The sequence below is a fragment of the Schistocerca serialis genome, chromosome 9, assembly GCF_023864345.2.
Source record: "Schistocerca serialis cubense isolate TAMUIC-IGC-003099 chromosome 9, iqSchSeri2.2, whole genome shotgun sequence".
Taxonomy (NCBI): Eukaryota; Metazoa; Arthropoda; class Insecta; order Orthoptera; family Acrididae; genus Schistocerca; species Schistocerca serialis.
In genome coordinates this window covers 61,449,807-61,476,878 of record NC_064646.1, presented here as the reverse complement: position 1 = coordinate 61,476,878, position 27,072 = coordinate 61,449,807, and the positions used below count along the sequence as shown (strand labels likewise).

The 27,072-nt window shown below is 42.8% G+C and overlaps 1 protein-coding gene across 1 annotated transcript in view; it reads left to right on the top strand.

Annotated features, from left to right (window-relative positions):
• LOC126419368 (protein lethal(2)essential for life-like) overlaps nucleotides 1-27,072 on the top strand; it is a 99,311-nt gene that overhangs the window by 11,469 nt on the left and 60,770 nt on the right. The window contains exon 2 of the mRNA XM_050086555.1: nucleotides 19,630-19,851. Within this exon, the coding sequence (XP_049942512.1) occupies nucleotides 19,630-19,851 (222 nt within the window). The remainder of the gene's footprint in view (nucleotides 1-19,629; nucleotides 19,852-27,072) is intronic.

The window sequence follows — 27,072 nt, the reverse complement described above, 5'->3', positions numbered from 1 at the left end:
TCAGTAAGTTTATGTTTTGGTTGCAGTTCAATGACTGTTATCACTAAATTCAAGTCCCGGTCTAGTTCCTCGGATGGGACAAATGGATCAGCTGCAGCTACTACTTTGCCTATACTTCTCTAGATAACACAAACTTTTGCACAGAGCATCTGGTCTTTATGTTTTAGATTAATGTTTTGGCATGTCTTAGTTATCGTTTCTCTCAGATTGATTGACTCTGTTTGCTTTTTGCCTGTAATAAATTTCATTTTCAGTGGTAGGAGGTCATTTGTAAGTCTGATGTGCACTGTCTCCGAGATTCATGAACTGTTTTAGCTCTTCTGTTCACAAAGGTGCAGGTTTTCCCTTCAGCTTTCAGGTATTTGGGATAGAATATTTATTGCGTAGTCGAGCTAGTTTATTAGTAGGTCCATAAAGCTTGTCTTTAAAGTCCAGGAATGGAATGGAAGTCGTCCCTCAAATTATCTCTTGCAGCTCCAATGCAAGATACCGTTATATTCTCTGTATGTTGCCATTTAAAGTTTATTCCTTGGATATTTTAGATGGTAAGTCATGAATATGATGATGTGAGCTGATTCCAGGTACAAACATTTTTGTTTGTGGATTTCGTGCCAAATATATGTATGAGAGAGAGAGACTATTAGGCTGCTTTAAGGGTAGGTGCAAGTTGAAATTCTGTTACATTTGAAGAAGAAACTACACACGTGAATTTCAAAGTGAAGAGGCAGACTATCTACGTGTTACTAGCATTATTTGTGTGCTCCTGAGTCGAATCTAATTTTGGAAGGTCAGTTTTGAAACAGGCTATCTCGCCTACTTTCCGAGGTTTGTAGAGGACGCAGATAGGCACATTTTGTTAGGGGATTTGATATTTACGGACGTGTATTCGACTTGTTTGTCTTTATTGCTGTTTGATGTGAGTAACATGGTCGGTAAGAAGTCAAAGCGTTTGTATGCCGCTACTTCACCCGCTCATCTGTTACTTCTGTTGATCTTTAGGACAATGGAGCCTATGTCTATGGAACTGATGAGGATGCTTGGCTTTAGCCAGGTGTCCATGTTCGTTACAAGAAAGACATGGGTGTCGATATACTGAAATATAAGACAGAGTTCGTCGAAATGAGTTGAAAGTGATAGCCAACTACGTTCTACAGTAACAATACACACACGCTAGTAGAACCTGTAGGTGCATTAGTAGCGAAGTTCTTAGCTCTTAATCACAGGCTTCACAGCTCATTTACACTGCTTTTTTCCAGCCTTCATCCGCGCCAATCTCTTGTTCACACGCTATATAACCCAAGTTCGGATATCACATTATTCAAAATTTTTATCTTTCTGCAATGAATCATCGCGTATTGTCAGACTTGTCTTCGCGAGTTCATTAATAACTCACTGTTTCAGACCTTTTCGTATATGATATAGACTTCACGATTGTGGATCTAGGTTTCGCATATCATAAAGTCCTACATCTCCTCTATAACTTCTGATTAAAGAATGTGCTGCATGTATATATGTTTTCACTTTTAGCCTCTACTATTTAAAATGCCTATGTTAACAGTAAATAGTTTAATTTTTCCAGAGTACTTTTCAGTGCTGCTAACAATATGTCAACCACTTTGCCTTTGACTACAAGAATTTTGACAGATGTAAGGTACCGTTTTACCAAAATGGGAGAAAAACGAAAATGCCGTTACTGTCAGCAGATAATTTCCATGGCTTCTGGCCATCATCAAACCTGAAGGAGCGTCTAAAATCGAAGCACTCTACACTACTTCTGGAACGATGTGGGCCAGGAATACCATCAAGATCGCCATCAATCGACGGAAAAAACTGAAAAATCATTTCTCGTGAACCGTCCTCACTGACTTCTGCTTCCACCATGGGTGAAGGTATCCTCTCAGAATGGCAAATCAGTGGAGGGATATTTGGCCAGAAGCAGCGATCCCCTGGACTGGGCCTTCAGCTTCTAACAATACCACCACTTGCAAAGTAGGTTAGAAATCAGATTAATGATGTTGCTCACGCAGCATATGTTCGCTTTATCGGGCAGCAACAAAGTTATTGACTGTGGATGGTATCGTCAGAATGGAAATAATGAAGTCACTGTAAAAAAGTCATTAATTTTGCACTTACCTTGAATGGATTCCCACGTAGATTTCGTCGAAGTTGTTATGGCTTAACTTGTTGATTCTAGGGTGATTCCACTTTGACTGCTAGAAGGTCCAGATTTGTATTTTAGCAATATTTTAAGATCTAACAAATGCGTTTTCAGGAAATTCTTAATGATCAAACAATCCCAGAGCAGAACAATGGTATGGTAGAAATAATTTTTGTCTTGGTGTTCACGATCCACATTTTTATTAAACTTCTTGTAAATTCAGATATACTTCTTCTTAATTGTCACATCATCAAGGAAACACAAGACTTGACTGTTCTTTTACAAAGCGAAATAACAACTTAACTTCTGCAAAGTGAAACAAAGACTGCTCTGTGCACATTCGCGCCAAAACGGTTACAAGTAAGTCAGAGATGATGACAGTCTCACAGAAATGAATACACACAAGAAACATTTCACTATAATATATCGATACATTAATAAAACCAAATGTGAATATTGTCACAAAAATATGTCTGTTACTTCGCAGAAAAGTATTACGATATTACTGGTATCGAGAACTGGGGTTGGAGTGCCAAAATGGTCACGTAAATAAAGAACCATTACAAGCTGTACCAGCCCATCAATGACGTTCGGTTCTGGATTAAGTCATGATTTACTTCCTTTTGTGACGCCCTCACTCTCACAGCTTTCAATTTACAACAACCAATAAGTAAATGTTTTAAAGCTATAAAGCCGCTCACATTGCATGAAAGAGTGGCATTAAATGTATAGCCTTTAAAAATGATTAGCATCCTTTCTCTACAGTTGAAGACACAGAATTTTAAGAAAAATCATATGTGCTTCGCCCAAATTTTAATTTATAAAGTCGAAAAACGTTGTCAGACTCTCTAGTTTCTAGTACATATCATTAGTATTTCGATAAAATAAAGAATTTAAGAAAAATTATACATGCTTTGCCCAAATTTTAATTTTCCAAGTCAAAAAACGTTACCAAACTCTCTAATTTCTAGTATGTATCATAAGTATTTCGCTAAAATAAAAACTCATTTGGGCATGGCAAAGGCAGTCTGCGTTAGTCTGATGCGTGGACGAGTGTGAATACATTAGTTCCTATGTTCTCACTGCACATTTCATAAATGAGAATAGTGAACTTAAGTCATACCTTTTACAGTGTTCACAATTAGAAGACAGATGCATTGCAGAAAACATCCTAAACTGGGTAAAGTCTGTTATCGACAAATACGATATCGATTTTAAAATCAGATACATAGTAACAGACAGTGAGTCAATTACGAAATTAACTGCCATGCTTCTCAACTTCCACATATCCAATGCTTTCCATATTCTTTAAACAAAATGGCTCTGAACACTATGGGACTTAACATCTGTGGTCATCAGTCCCCTAGAACGTAGAACTACTTAAACCTAACTAACCTAAGGACAACACACACATCCATGCCCGAGGCAGGATTCGAACCTGCGACCGTAGCAGTCGCGCGGTTCCGGACTGAGCGCCTAGAACCGCTAGACCACCGCGGCCGGCTATTCTTTAAACCTCCCTGTGCAACACGCAATTCAGAAGTCCATACAGGAAAACATTGACGAGCTCAAAAGAATAATATTTTTAGGACAGACCCTCTGCTTTAAGCAAACTTGCTGAAATGCAAGAAAGTTTAAAAAATGACTGACAACCTGAAACAAAGTGTCCCAAACAGATGGAAATCTACTTATGAAATGTTGCAAAAATTTACTTTAAATAAGTATCCCATGATTTCTTGTGTTACTATTTTAGGTGGAAAATGGTCACCTTAAACTTAAAAGATACAGACTGGGAGATAATGCAACAGGCTTTCTAGATTTTGAAAGTTTTTGGTGAGGTAACCAAAGAGGTGTCCTCAGAGAAAACAGTCTCACATTAAAAAATGAAATTCTTGCCAAGATTAATGGAATGGCAACTGAAGTCTTTTAAAGACAAAAAAAAGAGTGTCTTCAAGAAATAGAGCCGTTGGTTTATAATTTCCTTAAAGGGTTATCAGAGTGGTTTGTGGTTATCTTCAGAAACGAATTGATTGGTCAGGCAAGGTTACTGGACCTCCGATTCAAACGGGAAGGATTTTCAGCAGACAACACATTTCCAGATTGCTATATGAAGGTTATTGCAGAAATGAAAGCATTGGTTATTCAACAAGAAAACACAGGTCATTTCTCAACCATTTACCACCATAATGCCTGAGGCTCCAACCTGAGAGGAGTTACATGATACTATTAGTCGGCTTCAAGCAAGTCACGACGCAGAAAGTGTGGCAATTGTCGACTTGGGCAAATATTTAGTGGAGGGATATTTGCCTAGAAACCCCTTGAACTGGTGGGAAACAAGAAAATTGCTGTGGCTAACACTGTATCAGTTGGTTCTAATAGTGTTATGCATCACAGTAACATTGTGCCCTGTGAACGAATATTTTCAAAAGCAGGACAAATATCCACTGAGAAGATAAAGACTCACATCGACTAAAATGGGTCAGATTTCCTTCACAAATGACAATGTTGATTAATTTTTTCTTTTTGGGTACATATATGGTAGTTACTGACTGTAAATGATGACTGCAGATACACTTTAATTACAGTTGTAATTTCTATATTGTATTATTTGCAATAAAAGTATCAAAATATTACAAGAATCAGCCTTCATTCTTAAAATTTTTCCTCTTGATAAAAAATATTTAGGATTTTGTTGTAATATTTATGAATTTTTCAGCAGACGATATTTAAAACTTTTATATTTCAAAATTAATAGGGACATAACAGAAATTTATTACTTCCCTTTATATGTTCTTTCAAAATAGGACCAAACCAGATAAGAGTAATGGTTTAGTGACCTGAATTAAAGTCAATGTGCCTTCCTTTTACTTGTTTTGTGAGTGAGTGGTTGGTCATGAAAAAGAACTAGTTCATTCCAGTGAGTGACGAGTTCTGATCTGATCTCTGAAAAGAATAATTTTGCTCATCTGTAGTGTAAATTGATCCCTGACTGTTGGAGATGGCTGGGCATGGCTGCTTCGTTCACCTGGCTCAATCAGTAGCGTAACGCGATTTTGTAAACATCTGTATGGCAATGTCTCAAAACTCTGTAGACCGTTATTGTTTTCGTGTTTACGCCTGCAGCCGTTTGCGCTTCGCAGTTGAAAACTCGCAACAGTGCTATGAACAGCCAGGGATCTTCTTATGCTCAACTTAGGTCGTATCTTCGCTGCAGTGTTTTGCAGATGAGTAGGACATTGTCCGGTCCAACGAAACGCCTACATATTGGGCACTGAATGTGGTGAAGTAGTCACCAAAATGGACTCGGAGTTGTTTATTCGCCACTGTATCGCACGAATGAAAGCAAGCAGTCTATATTTTGGTGGGGTTTGGTTTCAGTCTCCATCTCATAAAGCATGCTTCCGTTATTACCAGGTCAGGCGTTAAGATGGCTTCTGTTTCTTCAAAACTTCGGCGTCCCACTGCCAGCACCCAGTCATCGTCATTCACAAACTTAAAGAGGTCTACTATCAAGCGTATTGGATAGGTATAGATTAAAGATCAATGAGCGAGGACATATTGCCGCGTCCCAAGCGTGGGTATTGCGAGGGATTGAGCGACACGGTTTGTGAAAGGGATTTAGCCGGTTGACATTAGTGAGAGAGAGACTTTTTGATCTGGCTAAGATGTAGAAATCCCCGGTGTGAAGGTACAAGGCTAGGAAGCTGGTAGAATTAAAGTCTTGCTAACTTTAACAAGTTGCAGTTTATTCCGAATGATTACAGCTCACCCTAACTGCGTGGTGATTGCATTCACTGGAAGGCCAAGTCAAAAACAGAGACGGTGACTGATTCCACCGTTCCGACTGCCTACTAGAAGCTCTGCAATATTTCCTAGTGCCCTACGTCAGAGTCCCCGCGGCTACGCCCGAACGCTCTTCAGCGACTATCTCCGGCTGCCTGCCTACAGCCCGTTCCTCAGCCCAAGTCAGCTGCTGCTACCACGCTAACTACTCGACAAGAAGCTTCGCAGAGCGGCGTGCTCTCGAGTTTAGTTAGCGTTCCCCCTTCGACCCCGCCAGCGCTTGGCATGACGTAGCGTCGAAGGCAACTTGTCCGTATTTGGTATCGTTAAAGTATTGTTGTTGCTATTGTTCTTCAGAGGCTGGGTGGAGGGATAGAGGTGCCTCTCCCTATATGGCCAAGCACTGCGTCCTGAGCCCTTCATTGGCTCCTCATGACGTAGTGCTGTCCCCACCAAGGGCCCTCTTTCTTTCTCTCTCCACTCCCAGACCTCTCTCTCTAGCCAGGAATGCTTTCTGTTGATACTCTTAATTGAATGCTTATCACGAGTCCCTACACAGAGCTGTTTGCTTTCTCATCAAGCGCCGCTGCCCAACAGTTTGACCCTTCGGCCACGCCAGGCGTCCACGGCTACAATTTTAACTCCTTCCTACGTACTATTCTCGGCGTACTGCCTGAAACGATTGTAATTAGACTTGGCTTGTTCCTGCGGTTACAACAATATTCCTGAGATAGTCCATCGTTTAGCGTCATTGAAGAGCTTATCCTGTTGCCCAGTATGTTTCGAAATGACATTTCGGCAAGCATGGTGTTAATAAGGCAGATTGTTTTTCGGAGTGGGATTATATGAATGAGTTTGTAGAGAAGACAGTGTCTCCAGACTGTATCGTAAGCCGCTGTGAGACGTTTTAAGACCAACAGTTACACCTTGCTTCAAGTCTTCATGATATACAGGGTGTTACAAAAAGGTACGGCCAAACTTTCAGGAAACATTCCTCACACACAAAGAAAGAAAATATTTTATGTGGACATGTGTCCGGAAACGCTTAATTTCCATGTTAGAGCTCATTTTAGGCTCGTCAGTATGTACTGTACTTCCTCGATTCACCGCCAGTTGGCCCAATTGAAGGAAGGTAATGTTGACTTCGGTGCTTGTGTCGACATGCGACTCATTGCTCTACTAGCATCAAGCACATCAGTACGTAACATCAACAGGTTAGTGTTCATCACGAACGTTGTTTTGCAGTCAGTGCAATGTTTACAAGTGCGGAGTTGGCAGATGCCCATTTGATGTATGGATTAGCACGGGGCAATAGCCGTGGCGCGGTACGTTTGTATCGAGACAGATTTCCAGAACGAAGGTGTCCCGACAGGAAGACGTTCGAAGCAATTGATCGGCGTCTTAGGGAGCACGGAACATTACAGCCTATAACTCGCGACTGGGGAAGACCTAGAACGACGAGGACACCTACAATGGACGAGGCAATTCTTCGTGCAGTTGACGATAACCCTAATGTCAGCGTCAGAGAAATTGCTGCTGTACAAGGTAACGTTGATCACGTCACTGTATGGAGAGTGCTACGGGAGAACCAGTTGTTTCCGTACCATGTACAGCGTGTGCAGGCACTATCAGCAGCTGATTGGCCTCCACGGGTACACTTCTGCGAATGGTTCATCCAACAATGCGTCCATCCTCATTTCAGTGCAAATGTTCTCTTTACGGATGAGGCTTCATTCCAACGTGATCAAATTGTAAATTTTCACAATCAACATGTGTGGGCTGACGAGAATCCGCACGCAATTGTGCAATCACGCCATCAACACAGATTTTCTGTGAACGTTTGGGCAGGCATTGTTGGTGATGTCTTGATTGGGCACCATGTTCTTCCACCTACGCTCAATGGAACACGTTATCATGATTTCATACGGGATACTCTACCTGTGCTGCTAGAAGATGTGCCTTTACAAGTACGACACAACATGTGCTTCATGCACGATGGAGCTCCTGCACATTTCAGTCGAAGTGTTTGTACGTTTCTCCACAACAGATTCGGTGACTGATGGATTGGTAGAGGCGGACCAATTCCATGGCCTCCACGCTCTCCTGACCTCAACCCTCTTGACTTTCATTTATGGGGGCATTTGAAAGCTCTTGTCTACGCAACCCCGGTACCAAATGTAGAGACTCTTCGTGCTCGTATTGTGGACGGCTGTGATACAATACGCCATTCTCCTGGGCTGCATCAGCGCATCAGGGATTCCATGCGACGGAGGGTGGATGCATGTATCCTCGCTAACGGAGGACATTTTGAACATTTCCTGTAACAAAATGTTTGAAGTCACAATGGTACGTTCTGTTGCTGTGTGTTTCCATTCAATGATTAATGTGATTTGAAGAGAAGTAATAAAATGAGCTCTAACATGGAAAGTAAGCGTTTCCGGACACATGTCCACATAACACATTTTCTTTCTTTGTGTGTGAGGAATGTTTCCTGAAAGTTTGGCCGTACCTTTTTGTAACACCCTGTATATTGTGGAAATTCTCGCCTTCCAAGTTCACGAGATCAGCATTCACACTCAGGCACCTTATCGAATGGCACGAAAACTACCCTATAGCAATACCACAAAAAAATAAAAATATCTGGAGCTGTTTGGAACAAAGGGTGAGTTGTAACAATCAACTTCACGCGGTTTGCTAGTCCTACGGTGTCTAAACGTCAGTGTGTCGACTCAGACGCATGTGGCATACCTGAAGAAACTTGTGGACTCTATTCTTCGCTTAATTATGGCCAAGGCAACATGCGTTGTTACACGATATCAACGTAACAATACCAAGGGGTGAGCATGTTTTATTCAGTGCTCTTATTTTATGTTGCCCATTCCCAGCCCTACCAACCAGTAGCGCTGAGACATCAACTGGATTCTCACCGATCAGCATATGGCTTCAAGCACCTGTCATTATAAACTAATGAAAGTCAGTGATTCTTAAACTTTTCCCGGCGTAATTCATGATGAAATAGTTTGCCGGCGAATGCCGAAAGTCAGTGTCGAACGGTCAAGCGAACCACGTTGCCATCATCAGGTCGGTTGATGAACAGATTGCCTAGGAGCCGGCGCAGGGCTTTTACGTCCAAACCCCTGCCTCCAACCTGGCATGCTGTGTGTGGCCGGCACCGAGCAGTGAGGGCACATCCATCATCTCCTTTCCCCACCCCTCCTCCCCACGGCACGGCGCTTGCGCCACTAAGCTCAAGTATTGTGGTGTGAATGAGACAGCGCTCAAATGGTTTAAATCATACCTAACTGAAAGAGTGCAGAAAGTTGAAATAAGCAGTTCACATAATATGCAAAAAACTGGTGATTTCTCAAACTTGGGAACAATCAAGAATGGGATGCCGCAAGGTTCGCTCTTGGGTCCTCTGCTGTTCTTAATATATATTAATGACTTGCCATTCTATATTCACGAAGATGCAAAGCTGGTACTTTTTGCCGATGATACAAGTATAGCTATCACAACCAACAAACAAGAAATAACTTATGAAATTGTAAACGATGTTTTTCAGAAAATCATTAAGTGGTTCTCTGCAAATGGGCTCTCATTAAACTTTGACAAAACACAGTATGTACAGTTCCACACAGTAAATGGGATGACACCATTAATAAATATAGACTTACAATAAATATAGACTTCAATCAGAAATCGGTAGCTAAGGTAGAATATTCAAAATTTGTAGGTGTACGCACTGATGAAGGGTTGAACTGGAAAAAACACACTGAAGATCTGGTGAAACGTTTCAGTTCAGCTACTTATGCTATTAGGGTCATTGAAAATTTTGGCGATATACATCTGAGTACATTAGCTTACTACGCCTATTTTAATTCTCTACTTTCGTATGGTTTCATATTCTGGCGTAATTCATCATTGAAGTAAAAGAGTGTTCATTGCACAAAAGCGTGTAACCAGAATAATTGCTGGAGCTCACCCAAGATCATCCTGCAGACACTTATTTAAAGAGCTAAGGATCTTCACTGTAGCCTTAAATATATATATTCACTTATGAAATTTGTTATTAACAATCCGAACGAATTCAAAAGTAATAGCAGTGTACATTTCTACAACACTAGGAGAAAGGATGATCTTCACTACACAAGGTTAAATCTAACTTTGGCTCAGAAAGGGGTAGATTACGCTGCCACAAAAGTCTTTGGTCACTTACCTAATAGCATCAAAAGTCTGACAGATAGCCATATAGGATTAAAAGGAAGTTTCTGGATGGCAACTCCCTCTACTCATTAGATGAATTTCTGGATAGCCTGTAGTAAGTGGGTAATTTCCCCACCCCCCTCCCAAAAAAAATAATTAAAAATATTAAGTGCCATGTAATATTTTGTGTAATGTAATATCTTGTATAGACACCCTTTATTACCCTGACACGTTTCACATCATTACGAAGTGTCGTATTCATGATCGATGGAATAAGTACCAATCTAATCTAATCTCTAATCTTTCGCGCCCAAGGAGGCGTCTTGGCTGTTGCTCCCTCCTGTCCCTGAAATCAGTTCGGTGTGCGATATCTCCTCCCTCTTCTTAATCAGACTGACAATGTAAGCGCAGGTTTCGAGGACTTACTAAGGATGTAGCCACTATCATGACTGACCAACAGTTCCCTTACTCTCCCCATAATCACGATTGATTCTTTAATGACGCAGTCCCAAAAGGTAGATGTCTGTGTGAGCAATTTTGGACGTAATGCATCCTATATAATAAAGTCTACGGTGTGTTCGCTGGCGACTAGTGCAACAAGATAAAGTTAATGATACAGATGTCATAAATTATAACTAACTTAAGCAATGCAAGCTTCGTGGCAAAGTAAGCAATTAACGAGCTGCTCTTATGACGCAATTGTGATATTTACATTTCCCTAAAATTGACATACTGGACACCCATCAGTACTAAATAGTGACCAGGAGATGAGTGACCCTCTGTCGGGCAGTGAGTGAATGTCCCAGCTAGGAGGCCCAGAGCAGAATGACCCAGAGTCTTAATTCACAGCCCTCAAACACCTTACTTTGTAAAATACTACATGAAGGGGACGAATGGGGCGACTTGTTGCTGTTCCCAATGTGACAGACGAGAATATGGCTTATTTAATGAATGAACGGAGGAATGCTGCAGAAACTTCGCACTCTTGGTGTTCAAGACACACCATAACAAATAAGAAACCGGTACTTTGATGGAGCAGTGTCCTATAAATTGGTCGGCTTCTTCGCGCCAAGTACGGTGACTCAATTCGATTGGCTGCACTAAATTTTGTAGTGAAAGCAATAGACCCACCCATGCTGGTTGGGTGGTGTCTTGGTGTCTCGCCCTTTGATATCCCACCAGAATAGGCAGAAATGTGGTGCTCAGTTATCCTATGAGGATGGCGGTGGCAGCACGGCGCCCACCACTTGAGGCTAGGAGAGGCGCCGGCTCCGGCAGGCTGCAGCCTTAAGCCGTCGGCAGACGGACCGTGCTGTCGAACGTGCCAAGTTCAACGTGCTGCTGAACGCTCAGGAACGATGCGACTTGTGCATACGGTACGTGGGCCACAACGTGGTATACGCGATCGCAACGCACCCCAGCGGCAGTTTTGGGACGTTTCTAGTTCGTAAATCACATTGTTTACTAAACGGGTGCGCGTAAAATTCCCACGTTAGCTCTATTAAAACGCCCATTTCCTCCATTGTTCATATCCTAGTCACATTGTACTATATGTAATACACACAAATAAAAACTTCAATATCGATGTACATGTTTTAAATAAAAAAGGGAAGTACCATGTCCAATCAATAAGGACAAAGGCTTATACAAGTTCCATTACAAACAGTGCGACAGAAATTTGCAATAGTTCTCCACATAAGATAAACACTGTTACATCTTTCCCACATTTTAGTAAAACCCTAAGGTCATTCTTACTTGATAACAATTTCCTACCCAGTAGCTGAATCTTTACAACATGTAAATTATGAAGCTCAAAAGAAAAAGGAACAAAATATCTTTATACAAGTAGCTCAAGCTGTCCAGTAGATTAAGCCAATCGAACAAACTCACTCCTCAAAAAAAGGTGAACTTATATTTACATAACATCAAATATTATAGTATATACTTATATTAAACTCATAATAAAGTATCAGAACCTAATAAAACGCGTATGTTTGGAAATAAAATTGATGAGCGTCATGACACATAACTTCCGCCCCAACTAACAAATCAATACAAAACAGTGACGCTACTCATTACGCTAAACCAACAACACATAGAATGCAAGAAATCAAAGTATGTTACCCGCTGCAGAAAACCTTACCATTGACATGTTATTAATTGAAATTTACTTATAACAAATTGGACCCAAAACAATGCGTTTTGGGTGGATATTCCGTGTGTCGCTGTCTTCAAATAGCCTACTCTCATAATACGCCAGTTACACTAATTCTTTTGCCACGAATATGATGTTTCTCGTTATTTTATTGGAACAAATCACACAGTTAACAACGGGTTTTCCAGTGATTCTGAATTTGCTGGTGCTCAGAAACGGCATATATGCATATAAGCTTCAGATGAATGCCAATATGGCGGCTCACAACTCTGTACTGAAGGGAGACGGCGTGCGTGTAACGTAGGTGGCGTTGTGCCATTTCATTGGTCAATGCTCAGACGCACGCTCAGAATATCCGACATGCCAGATATTGCTCTGCACGTTAAGCCGTCGGCACACGGGCCGTGCTGTCGAACGTTAACGCTGAGCGTGCCGAGCTCAACGTGCTGCTGAACGCTCAGGAACGATGCCACTTGTGCACACGGTACGTGGGCCCCAACGTGGTATACGCCATCGCAACGCACTGCTGCGGCAGTTGAGGGATGTTTCTAGTTCGTAAATCACACTGTTTACTCAACAGGCGCGCGTTAGGTCTTTTAAAACGCACATTTCGTCCATCGTCCACAAAAAGGAAAGTAGCACGTCCAATCAATAAGGACACAGGCTTATAAAAGTTCCATTACAAATAGTGCATTACAAATTTGGAAAACTTCTCCCACATTTTAGTAAAACCCCAAGGTCAGTCTTACTTGATCACTGTTCGTATGCAGTAGCAGAATCTTTGCAACATATGTGAATTACTAGGCCTAAAAGAAAAAGGAGCAAAATATCTTTGTACAAGTAGCGCAAGCTGTCCTGTCGATTAAGCCAGTCCAACAAAGTCACCCCTCAAAAAAAGGGTGAACTTATATTTACATAACATCAAATATTATAGTATATGATTATATTAAACAAATAAGAAAGTATCAGAACCTAATAAAAACGCGAATGTTAGGAAAAAAATTGGGAAGCGTCAAGACGCGAACCACTGCCTCATCATAAAACACTGCTCAGTGACTCTACTCATTCCGCTAAACCAACATCACAACCCAAACATATAATTATGTTCTCGAATGCCATGTTGAAAAGCTTAGATATGTTACTAATTGCAATTTAATTATAACAAATTGTACCAAGAACAATGCGTTTTGGGTGGATCTTCAGTGTGTCGCTGCCCTCAAATAGCCTACTCTCATAATACGCAAGTTACAATAATTCTTTTGCCACAAATATTATGTTTCTCATTATTTTATTGGAACGAATCACACAGTTAACAACGGGTTTTCCAGTGATTCTGAATTTGTTGGTGCTCAGAAACGGCATATACACGTATAGGCTTGAAATGAATGCCAATATGGCGCACCACAACTCTGTACTGACGGGAGACGGCGTGCGTGTGACGTAGGTGGCGTAGTGCCATCTCATTGGTCAACGCTCAGACGCACGCTCAGAATATCTGACATGACAGATATTGCTATGCACGTTCGGAAAGACTCCCGAACGTGCTATTCCACGCTACGACGTCAGAAACTCGGCACGCTCAACGCTCAACGTTCGGATGCACGGTCCGTGTGCCGACGGCTTTAGGAAAGACTCCCGAACGTGCTATTCCACGCTGTGACGTCAGAAACTCGGCACGCTCAACGCTCAACGTTCGGATGCACGGTCCGTGTGCCGACGGCTTTAGGCCGGTATTACACTTTGGTTTCCATTTAGCGACTGATCGGAACTTACTTTCTGGACAACCCTCGTGTAATTCCTCTGATAAAGCACATGTTACTACTGCAAGGGATTGCTATTACAGTAATGTTTGGCACCTGTAGTTGACCAGAGAGCACACAAACGACAGAGTATTAGGCTAACATCTTCCCTTACGCGCCTTATGATAACACATGACTCATCTATGTTAATAAATTATCTTCACAACGAATCAGCTCCATCCTTCAGAACAACATAATATACGTTAGCGCCATCTAAAACAATCGGTCTGCTCTTTATGTACATAGAATTAGACACTGGTTTCACTCAGAGTTAAAAAATTAATTTTGCACTGCCACGCGGGACTTCTAATGATGCAACAACAATAAAAACTCAACTCGCCTGAAGCTTACCACATTACATTATGAATTTAGATTCGTTTAACTGCACTCGACTCTTCGGCCATCTTGTGTACAAGAAAATCTTGAAGACTTATCGGAAATTGACACCAGCGCCGAGCCATGCAAGAAATCACTTACCCATGACGATGAGACTGCATCTTGATTGCGATACGCGGTTCCACCGTTGTTCTATAGTTCATCACAGTTATAATGAGACTTCGTATCACACAATCAAATTCACTGCCTCGCGTACGCTTTTACTGGCGCATTAATTTGCGGAATTACCTACCGCTACTCAGCTGCTGTTCCAGACTCTCGGAGCAGTGCCTGGAAAGCCATTTGTATTGTAAAAGTTCTTACTGATCAAATAAAGTTAGCATTTCATCGGAGCGGTCCTGAACGGGGTAACTTCAACAGAAACAAAAGTAACTTCAGGTGTCCCCCAGGGCAGCGTAATAGGTCCTCTGCTTTTTACGATTTACATAAACGATCTGGTTGATGGTATTGACGGCGGCCTTAGACTGTTTGCCGATGATGCTGTAGTCTACAGGAAAGTAGTATCACACGAAAGTTGTGAACAAATCCATGAGGATCTGCAGAAAATAAATGCGTGGTGTAATGACTGGCAGTTATCTCTCAGTATTAGTAAGTGTAACCTACTGCGTATAAAAAGGCGAAAATCCCCATTAATGTATGAGTACAAAATAAATTATCAGTCTTTGGAAGCGGTAACATCAGTCAAGTATCTGGGTGTGACTACTCGAAATGATCTCAAATGGAATGATCAGATTAGTAGCGGGTAAGGAGAACTCTAGATTGCGGTTTATTGGTAGAATCCCGAAGCGATGCAGTCCTTCAACAAAGGAAATAACTTGCAATAGGTTAGTTCGTCCAGTGTTAGAGTATGGTTCGTCTGTATGGGAACCTTGCCAGTTGGGTCTGATTCAAGAGACTGAGAAGAACAAAAGAAGAGCGGCAAGATTCGTGACTGATACATTTAGCCATCGCGAGAGCGTTACAAATCTCATAGAAAGTTTGAAATGGGACACACTTGCAGACAAACGACGCGCTAAACAGAAGGGGCTGCTCACTAAATTCCGAAATCCAACCTTCACCGAGGATTTAGAGCATATATTATTACCACCAACTTTCAAATCGCGTAATGATCATCATTCAAAGATAAGGGAAATAAGAGTTCGTACTGAGGCGTTCAGACAGTCGTTTTTCCCTCGCGAGTGGAACAGAGGGGGGGAAATATTACTTTGGCGCGAATTGTGCCCTCCGCCACACACCACTTGGTGGCTAGCGGAGTATATATGTAGATGTAGATACAAGTCTGTCCATCCTGGAGGACCCAGAGCGACTCTCCAGAGCGAGAACACCACCGCCAAGATAGCGCTCCCCACCACTTCATTCGTACCTCCGCGCCGATGAGCAGTCACGTCTTTGCTCATTTTATAAACTAACGAAAGAAAATAGCATTTAAGAGAGGACATCGTTTTCTTAAGCCCTCTCCTCAATTACGTGCTTTAGATTATATTTAAAAATATATTTTTCTTAACCTGAAGGGTTAAGAACAAGTGGGACTATTTTCTCTCGACGCCGATATCTGGCAATACCGCCATTGAAATTCTACAGGAGGGCCGGGTGGGGGGGGGGGGGGGGGTGGCGATGTTCCCCTCAGTATTCACAATCAAGCGCGGCGCGCTTTCTGATACTGGAACGGTATTATTGCGCTGAAATTGTTCTAGAAGGTACTAGAAAACTATCATTTTCCCGCCCAGCTGACACTCACGTCTACATCCGGCCACATCAACCAGTGCGCCTTTCTGCTCGAGATGACTCAGAGCCTTCTATACCGATCGCTCGACGTATGCCTGCCCATTGCCTTCTGCGTACTGACATTTACATTTACTTTGATTAATAATGAAAACGTATTAATTAATGTCGCCTTAGGGGAAGCGTGAATTACTTTGGTTTAAATTTGGGCGAAGTCCTTGCTTTATTATTATCATTAAAATTACTGTTGAAGCCTTTAAATACACTACTGGCCATTAAAACTGCTACACCAAGAAGAAATGCAGATGATAAACGGGTATTCATTGGACAAATATATAATACTATAACTGATACGTGATTACATTTTCACGCAATTTGGGTGCATAGATCCTGAGAAATCAGTACTTAGAACAACAACCTCTGGCCGTAATGACGGCCTCGATACGCCTAGGCATTGAGTCAAACAGAGCTTGCATGACGTGTACAGGTACAGCTGCCCATGCAGATTCAACACGATACCACAGTTCATCAAGAGTAGTGACTGGCGTATTGTGACGAGCCAGTTGCTCAGCCACCATTGACCAGACGTTTTCAATTGGTGAGAGGTCTGGAGAATGTGCTGGCCAGGACAGCAGTCGAACGTTTTCTGTATCCAGAAAGGCCCGTACAGGACCTGCAACATGTGGTCGTGCATTATCCTACTGAAATGTAGGGTTTCGCAGGGATCGAATGAAGGGTAGAGCCACGGGTCGTTACACATCTGAAATGTAACGTCCACTGTTCAAAGTGCTGTCAATGCGAACAAGAGGTGACCGAGACGTGTAACCAATGGTCCATGCTGCTGCAAATGTCGTCGAACTGTTCGTGCAGATGGTTGTTGTCTTGCAAACGTCCCCATCTGTTGACTCAGGGATCGAGACGTGGCTGCACGATCCGTTACAGCCATGCGGATAAGATGCCTGTCACCTCGACTGCTAGTGATACGAGGCCGTTGGGATCCAGCACGGCGTTCCTTATTACCCTCCTGAACCAACCGATTCCATATTCTGCTAACAGTCGAAGGATCTCGACCAACGCGAGCAGCAATGTCGCGAAACGATAAACCGCAATCGCGATAGACTACAATCCGACCGTTATCAAAGTCGGAAACGTGATGGTACCCATTTCTCCTCCTTACACGAGGCATCTCAACAACGTTTCACCAGGCAACGCCGGTCAACTGCTGTTTGTGTATGAGAAATCGGTTGCAAAATTTCCTCATGTCAGCACGTTGTAGGTGTCGCCACCGGCGCCAACCTCGTGTGAATGCTCTGAAAAGCTAATCATTTGCATATCACAGCATCTTCTTCCTGTCGGTTAAATTTCGCGTCTGTAGCACGTCATGTTCGTGGTGTAGCAATTTTAATGGCCAGTAGTGTAAAAATGCAAAATAGAGTGGGTATATGTATACAGTACTATGTAATGTAGTTGCTACATTACAAAGTATATCGATCTATGTTCACTGTATCGGAGACGCATGGGCACTGAACAGCCCTCGCAAGAAGGATGACGTTAAGTGACTCGAGGTGACTCTCTGCTTTGTAGACGACATCCTATCCACCCTATTGCATACTAGGACAAGCAGCTCTGATGCTTTTCTCTTTACCTAAGCAGGCGTGGACCAGTTACGTATCTGAAATGAAACCGTCGCAGAAGGGAAACGGTACGTTTCCAGACATGCGTTCCTATTCAAAATATTATGCAATCACTCGCCTCTACAAGTCACGAAGTTTGTAAACGGGAATTTGCGAACACGCTGAATAAGGACCGTTTTTCGAGTTCAGCATTAATGTTATATATTTTTTACTGATTTAAGTTTTAACTTTTTAGTTGAATTATGACTGCATTGTCAAAGATTACATTTACTCTGTGTTCGTGTCTCACTCTTGATGAATAACATCTTTCAATGTAGTTCACGAATATTGCACCTTAGTTGACGACTGTAGTCATTGAACGTCTGATGATGGCCGATGTAAGCCGAAAACGATTGACTAAATAAATTAATTCTGTAGCACGTAGACAATAATGAGCTTTGCATTTATAAAAATACATTGGATTTCGTTTCTTTTTCTGTTTAATCCTTGCCCATTTTTTCTAGAAGAACCTGTTAGGAATTACCTATCATTCGCCTCGGTAACTTACACTAAGGTATGATCTTTGTCGTTTCTAATATCTTATGCAACGCTTCGCACAGAAAAACAGTAGTTTAGTTTTGGCATTACAGTCACACTGAAATCTCCCTTTATCATCCTGTAGTGAGATTTGCTGTCAGTTAGCGTTTTCTGCAGCTCCTCATACACTGAGGTGACAAAAGTCATAGGATACTTCCTGACACCATGTCATAAGATACCTCTTAACACCTCCTTCTGCCACGACATCCAGAAAAATGAAGTTGGTGAATGACTGCAAATGGTCTCCAGGCAGTTGAACATAACCATTTCCAGACAACGATCGCTGCACTTGGCCTAGAGGATGCAGTCCATACCATGTAAACACAGCCACACCATTATGGAGTCACCTCCAGCTAGTGCAGTGCCTTGTTGACTGTTTGGTCCATGGCTTCGTGGGGTTTCGCCAACCTCGAACCGCAACTGAAATCGGGACTCATCTGTCCAGGGCACGTTTCTCCAACTGACTAGCGACAACCAATATAGTCACGAACCTGGGAGAGGTGCTACAGGCGATGTCATGCTGTTAGTAAAGGCACTAACGACGGTCATCAGCTGCCATATCCAATTAACGCCAAATTTCGCCTCACTGTTCTAAAGGATACGTTCGTCGTACGTACCACATTGATTCCTGCAGGTAGTTCACGCAGTGTTGCTCTCGGTCGTTAAGTGAAGGACATCGGCTACTGCGTTGTGCACGGTTGGAGTAATGCCTGAAATTTGGTATTCTCGGCACACTCTTGACACTGTGGATCTAGGAATATTGAATTCCCTAGTGGGTACCGAAATGGAATGTCCCAAGCATCTAGCTCCAGCTACCATTCTGCATCCAAAGTCTATGAATTCCCTTCGTATGAACATAATCACGTCGGACACCGTTTCACATGAATCGCCTGAGTACAAATAACTGCTCTGTCAATGCTCTGTCTCCTTATCCCTTGTGTACGTTGTACTACCGGCATCTGTATATGTGTCTATCGGTATCTCGTGACTTTCGTCACCTGAATGTGTAGGTCTTCCTCATTAGAATGTATGTTCGTTGATGCATGGCATTCAGTAACTTCCACAGTACTTTTTTCCTGTTCTTTCTCAGCCTACTTCAATATTTGTAAAATATCTTGTTTAAAACAAAGCATACACGTTAATGACATCATGCTCCCTGTTTCATTCTTCTGACAGAGTTTACTTAATTCAAATTGCTTAAAGGTTACCTTGGACGTCAAACATTTCAAGGAAGGGGATGTGAAAGTAAAAGTGGTTGGCAACGACGTGGTGGTTGAGGCGGAGCACGATGAACGTCAAGATGAGCACGGCTACATCTCACGCAGCCTGAAGCGCAAGTACGCGTTGCCGGATAACGTGGATTCTGATAAAGTGAGGACAGAACTCTCCTCAGACGGAATCCTCACAATCACTGCTCCAAAGAAGGTAAGCAAACAGGCTGCTGAACTTTTTAATCTCGAGTTAATTTTTCACAAAATCCTATTTGTTACAAATATAGAAATTCACGAATTACATTGTGATACCCTTAAGGGTGAGATTTCTTGTGGGCTACTAGCCACTGAAACTGCAGCACCATGAAGGCGGCGTGCAACAAATGTCAGTATGGCGTTACGTTTACTACACACTTGGATATACAAATGCTTAGCATTTCACAGCAACTGCAGAAAGAAGGTAGGAGTAACAGCATCTGGATTCCACATGCGGAGTGATTTTACTAAGTGGGTGAAACTGCGGGACATGTTGCCTGAAGTGTGTTCCAAGGAAGACATATCCTCTCGAAAGTAGACATCAGTGACCTTGTCAGGACCAGGCAGACAGACCACCGGCATGGCGTGAGACGGACGGCTGTGTTGAACATTCATTCCTCATGACAGGTGACACTCTGTATCATTATGGGGTGTGCAGGCCTTAGTACCTAGGGACCTGGCTCCGTGGCGACGATGTACCGCAGAGGCCACCATGCCGCTGGGATTTCTGTCTAATCCTATGCACAGATGAGGCTGTCTTTACGAGGGTCGATATTGTCAAACTTCACCATACCGGCCTGTGGGCTACAGATAACCCCCATGCTACTATGGTGGCAGCAAACCATCAGCACTGGTTCAGTCTCAATGTGTGGGCGGGGATTATTGGTGATTGCCACGTGGGACCAGTCATCAATCCAGAACGCCTCATAGGTGAGACGTGTCTGCTCTTCCTACAGGTGGCACTGCTTCCCTGCTGGAAGATGTGCCTTCAGTAGTTCAAAGGGTAATATGGCTACTACATGTTGGTGCTGGAACTCAGTGCCCTCTTGAGCGCAGAGCTAAAACACGAGTACTGACAGAACATTTCTATTTGTCTGATGTGTTCCCGTGTGGCCTTTCAATCGTTGAAACTTGGCTTGCCAAAGATCTTTTATCTCCACCTTCAAGTGGATATGCCTCCCTTGGAACCCCACTCCAGTCATATTTCCATAAAACCTTTCTTGCCCATTACCATCTCAACAGTTTGTCCCCCTTCAGCAAAATCATACTGCATAAGAGGAGATTACAAGTCGGGACCCTCCATCAGAAAGACGCTGGCGTGGAAAAGTTAAAGAAAGTAAAGTTTGCATGATGTGTCATTGCCAAGTGACATAGCTCGATGAAACTTGTACGGCACATAGAAAGAAGAGCTATAGAGCAGTACAAAGGACGACTGTAAGAAATATGCTATGAGACGAACAGAAACAACGTTTTCATTCAAACACAAGAATTACACTGGAAACACCGTGATTCATGATGGTCCCCTGGACATTACAAAAGATGGGATGTGGTTCCTGAGAGGGTGAGTGATCAACACGGACAACAGTGTATCCTCTGCACGGTGCTCCCATGCTGGCCACGAGGGTGGTGGGAGTTGTTGCGGTAGGGCGTTCCATTCCTCCGCCGTTGACAAATGCTGGACGGTCGCTGGTGCGTGTGGACATGCTACAACATGTCCCCCAGCGCATCCCAGATATGTTCGATGGTTTTCCCTTCAGGGGAACTGGCATACCAGTCCACTCCTGTCCATTGGCTCGTCCACCTGATCTCTTAAATGCGGTCACGAATCGTCATCCATAAAAATGAAGTCCGGTCCAAATGGACCCCTGAAAAGAGGCACATGGGAAAGTAGTGCGGTGTCAAAATAACGTTGAACGCTGAGTCTACCGTATCGTGTTCGAACAGTTGGAGGTCAGTACTCCTTTGGGACGTTATACCTCCCCACACCACAGTATGTGGACCACCAAAGCGAGCATGATCGACAATGTTGCTGGGTGCTTTACGTGTTCCCCCATCTCGCCATATTAGGTACGTCCGAAAATACTAAACAGATTATATTTGCTCTCATGCGCGAAGAGCATGAGACCCAACTATTCTCTTTGAACCAACGGAAATCTTTGAACAAGGTACAATCACTGGTCAACGTTACTGTGACACTGTACTTCTTCTCTACATGTATCTTTTTCAGTGGCGAATTCGGCCCTGACTTCATTTTTATGTACGACAACGCGAAACTGCATCGCACAGCACAGGTGGAATGGTAGGATGTTGACTGAATAGACTGGCCTCCAAGTTGCTCCGATTTGAATCCCAATGAGCACGTGTGGCATGCGATTGGGAGAAATACTGCAGCATGTCCACGTGCAGCAACGACCCTCCAGCAACTGTCGACGGCACTGGTGGAGAAGTGGGACGCCCTGCCACAACAACTCCTCAGAAGCTTGTGGCCAGCTTTCATGAACACATTGCACAATATGTCCCACCTCCTGTAATGTCCACAGGACCATCATAAACCGCGGCGTCTTCAGTGCAGTCATCGTCTTTAGAATAAAAGTGACATATCTGTTCGTCTCATTGCGTATTTCCTTCAGTTACCTTCTGTATTATACTATAGCAGTTCTTTCTGTGTATGGTCCAAGTTTCAACAAACTATATTTCTTAGCATTGACACATCATGAGGAAGTTACTTTCGTTCTTCAGTTTTATACACCAATGCAGTATTTTAATGTGTGTTGTCTCTGAGAAATTGTCTTACGCCTCGTCTAAGAAGTAGGAATGTACCCCAACATGAGTCGCCATTCGACATCAGTAAGTTCGTGACCTACTGTAACTGCAGTTTACTGTTCTGGGATATTGCTGCTCGAATTAATTGGTTCCTCAGGACTGTGATGCAAATGTGGAATCCGTTAGTGCAGGAAATCTGTACTCTGCACCATACCGGTTCTCAACGAACTCATGTGAGTAGCACTAGAGAGTGAAGACATACTGTTCACCTGTAGACGAGGAATTGTACGGGCTCATCACATACGTTGGATCAGGAAGTGGGCTTGTTTCCAGCAAGACATATGGACTGTAAGACAACTTCAGGTGGTGCACTGTCGACTGTCATCGCGGCAACAATTTTTTTGGCTTCCCTTGACGTGGAAGCAGAGAGAGACACACAGGAGTGGCATCAAGCTGCTTTCTCAGATGAGTCCTGGTTCTGTGTGCAGCTTCCCATAGGTCTATCTATGTGTGGTGCCTCGGGGGGGAACGAACATTGCTAAATAGTCTTTGTCTTCATCATACATAGCCAACAGCCTTGCCACAGTGGTAGCACCAATTCCATCAGATCACCGAAGCTAAGTGCTGTCCGGCTTGGCTCGGACTTGGATGTGTTACAGTCCAGGTCTGCCGAGCGCTGTTGGCAAGTGGGCTGTACTCAGCCCTCTTGACGGCAGTTGAGGAGCTGCTTTATTGAGACATAGAGGCTCTGGTCTCGTAAACTGACAACGGCCAGCCATATATACATCCACTGGCGACTATGAGCTGAGAATGACACGGCGGTCGGCCAGTACCATTGGGCCTCCAAGGCCTCTTGAGACTGAGATTAGATAGCATCGTCATACGAGAGCAGCACCATACGTGATGGTTTGTTTTTATTATTCATCAGTCTTCTGATTGGTTTGATGCAGCCTGCTGCGAATTCCTCTCCTGCGTCAACCTCTTCACTTCAGACTAGCACTTGCACTCTACGTCCTCAATTTTTTGCTGGATGTATTCCACTCTCTTCTTCCCCTACAGTTTATTAAGCTCTGCAGTTCGCTCTAGAACCAAGGAGGTTTTTCTCTCAACGCTTAACACATATCCAATCATCCCATCCCTTCTTCTTGCCAGTGTTTGCCGTATGTTTCTTTCTTCGCCGATTTTCCTTATTATGTTTCTTTCTTTGCCGATTCTGCGGAGAACCTCCTCGTTCCCTATCTTATCAGCCCACCTAATTTTCCAGATTCTTCTATAGCACAACGTCTCAAACCCTTTGATTCTTTTCTGTTACTGTTATCCTACAGTCCATGATGCACCACCTGCTGTAAATGCATGGTCTGAGAAATTTATTACTCAAATTACACTGTTGTTGTTGTTGTGGTCTTCAGTCCTGAGACTGGTTTGATGCAGCTCTCCATGCTACTCTATCCTGTGCAAGCTTCTTCATCTCCCAGTACCTACTGCAGCCTACATCCTTCTGAATCTGCTTAGTGTATTCATCTCTTGGTCTCCCTCTACGATTTTTACCCTCCACGCTGCCCTCCAATACTAAATTGGTGATCCCTTGATGCCTCAAAACATGTCCTACCAACCGATCCCTTCTTCTAGTCAAGTTGTGCCACAAACTTCTCTTCTCCCCAATCCTATTCAGTACAATACCTCCTCATTAGTTATATGATCTACCCATCTAATCTTCAGCATTCTTCTGTAGCACTACATTTCGAAAGCTTCTATTCTCTTCTTGTCTAAACTATTTATCGTCCATGTTTCACTTCCATACATGGCTACTCTCGATACAAATACTTTCAGAAACGACTTCCTGATACTTAAATCTATACTCGATGTTAACAAATTTCTCTTCTTCAAAAACGCTTTCCTTGCCATTGCAGGTTACATTTTATATCCTCTCTACTTCGACCATAATCAGTTATTTTGCTTTCCAAATATCAAAACTCCTTTACTACTTTAAGTATCTCATTTCCTAATCTAATTCCCTCAGCATCACCTGACTTAATTCAACTACATTGCATTATCCTCGTTTTATTTTTTTTGGTGTTCATCTTATAACCTCCTTTCAAGACACTGTCCATTCCGTTCAACTGCTCTTCCAAGTCCTTTGCTGTCTCTGACAGAATTACAATGTCATGTCTTCGGGTGAACCTTAAACTTTTTATTTCTTCTCCATGGATTTTAATACCTACTCCGAATTTTTCTTTTGTTTCCTTTATTGCTTGCTCAATATACAGATTGAATAGCATCGGGGAGAGGCTACCACCCTGTTTCACTCCCTTCCCAACCACTGCTTCGCTTTCGTGTGCCTTGACTCTTATAACTGCCATCTGGTTTCTGTGCAAATAGTAAATAGCCTTTCGCTCCCTGTATTTTACCCCTACCACCTTTAGAATTTGAAAGAGAGTATTCCAGTCAACATTGTCAAAAGCTTTCTCTAAGTCTACAAATGCTACAAACGTAGGTTTGCCTTTCCGTAATCTTTCTTCTAAGATAAGTCGTAGGTTCAGTATTGCCTCACGTGCTCCAACATTTCTACGTAATCCAAGCTGATCCAGATCCCATCTCCTTAAATTCCCACCTTTTTGCAGTTTCTTCAGTTTTAATCTACAATTCATAACCAATAGATTGTGGTCAGAGTCCACATCAAATTACACTGAGGTCACAAAATATAAGATATGAACATATACAAATGGCGTTAGTATCGCGTACACAAGGTATGAAAGGACACTGCATTGGCGGTGCTGTCTGTAGTATCCGGGTGATTCATGTGAAAAGGTTTCCGATGTGATTATGGCCGCAAGACGGGAATTAACAGACTTTGAACGCGGAATGATAGGAAATTAACAGATTTTGAACGTGGAATGATACTTGAAGTTGCCCGTATTGTACATGCTATCTCGGTAATCATTAGGGAATTCAATATTCCATGATCCACAGTGTCAAGAATGTGCTGAGAGTACAAAATTTCAGGTATTGCCTCTCACCACGCAGTCGCCGGCGGCCTTTACTTAACGATCGAGAGCAGCGGTGTTTACGTAGAGTTTTAAGTGCTAACTGAAAAGGAGCACTGCGTGAAATAGCCGCAGTAATCAATGTGGAACGCACAACGAATGTATCTGCCAGGACAGTGCGGCGAAATCTAGTGTTAATGAGCGATGGCAGGAGATGACTGATATGAATGCCTTTCTAACAGCACGACATCGCCTGTACCGCCAACCTGGGCTTGTAACCATATCAATTGGACCTTAGACGACTGGAAAACCATGACATCGTAGATGAGTCCCGATTTTAGTTGGTAAGAGCTAATGGTTGCGCACACTCCACGAAGTCATGCACCCAAGTTGTCAACAAGACGGTGTGCAAATGGGTCGTAGCTCCATAATGGTGTGGGCTGTGTTTACATGGAATGGACTGGATCCTCTGGTCCAGCTGTTTCGAGAACATTCTCAGCCATTCATGGACTTCATGTTCCCTAACAACGATAGGATTTTTGTGGTGAAATTGCGCCATCTGTCCAGGCCACAGTTGTTCACGATTGGTTAGAAGAACATTCTGGACAATTCGAGTGAATCATTTGGCCACCCAGGTCGCCTGACATGAATCCTCTCGGGGGACATAATCGAGAGGTCAATTTGTGCACAGATTCCTGCACCGGCAACACTTTTGCAATTATGGACAGCTATAGAGGCAGCATGGCTCAATATTTCTGCATGGGACTTCCAACGATATGTTGAGTCCATGCCCCGTCGAGTTGCGGCTCTACGCTGGGCAAAAAGAGGTTGGACATTATATTAGGAGACTGTCTTGTGTTATTTTTTCCAAGGTAGCAGAAGTCCATATCCTTGACTACTTCGTGACCGCCAGTTCGATATTAAGTTTCTTGCTATTCTCATTTCAGCTACTTTCTTTTACCTTGTCTGTCTCTAGTTTACTCTCTATCCACATTCTTTTTTCATTAGACTGTCCTTTCCATTCAACAGATCCTGTAATCCTTCTTCACTTTTACTGAGGAGAGCAATGTCATAAGCGAATCTTATCACTGATTTCGTTTCACCCTGAATTTTATTCAAAATCTTGAAACATTCTTTTTTTGCCGCCATCGCTTCTTCGATGTATAGATTGAACAGTAGGGGCGAAAGAATGTATCACTGTCTTCCACTCAGGTCGGCCATTGTGGCCGAGCGGTTCTAGACGCTTCAGTCCGGAACCGGGCTATTGCTACGGTCGGAGGTTCGAATCCTGCCTCGGGCATGGATGTGCGTGATGTCCTTAGGTTAGTAGGTTTAAGTAGTTCTAAGTCTAGGGGACTGATGACCTCAGATGTTAAGTCCCATACTGCTTAGAGTCATTTGCCATTTTTTCTTCTACTCTTTTTAATCCGAGCTCTTCTTTCTTTGTCTTCCAGTCTCATTGTCCCCTCTTGGTTCTTGGACATATTGTATATTACCCATCTTTTTTCAGATTACTCCTATTTTCCTTAGAATTTCGAACATCTTGCACCATTTCAAAGTCTTGTAAACATTTTCTACATCATGAAAACTTTTCAACAATCTTGATTTTTCTTCAGTCTTGATTCCAATGGTAGCTTTACCATTCCTAAAGC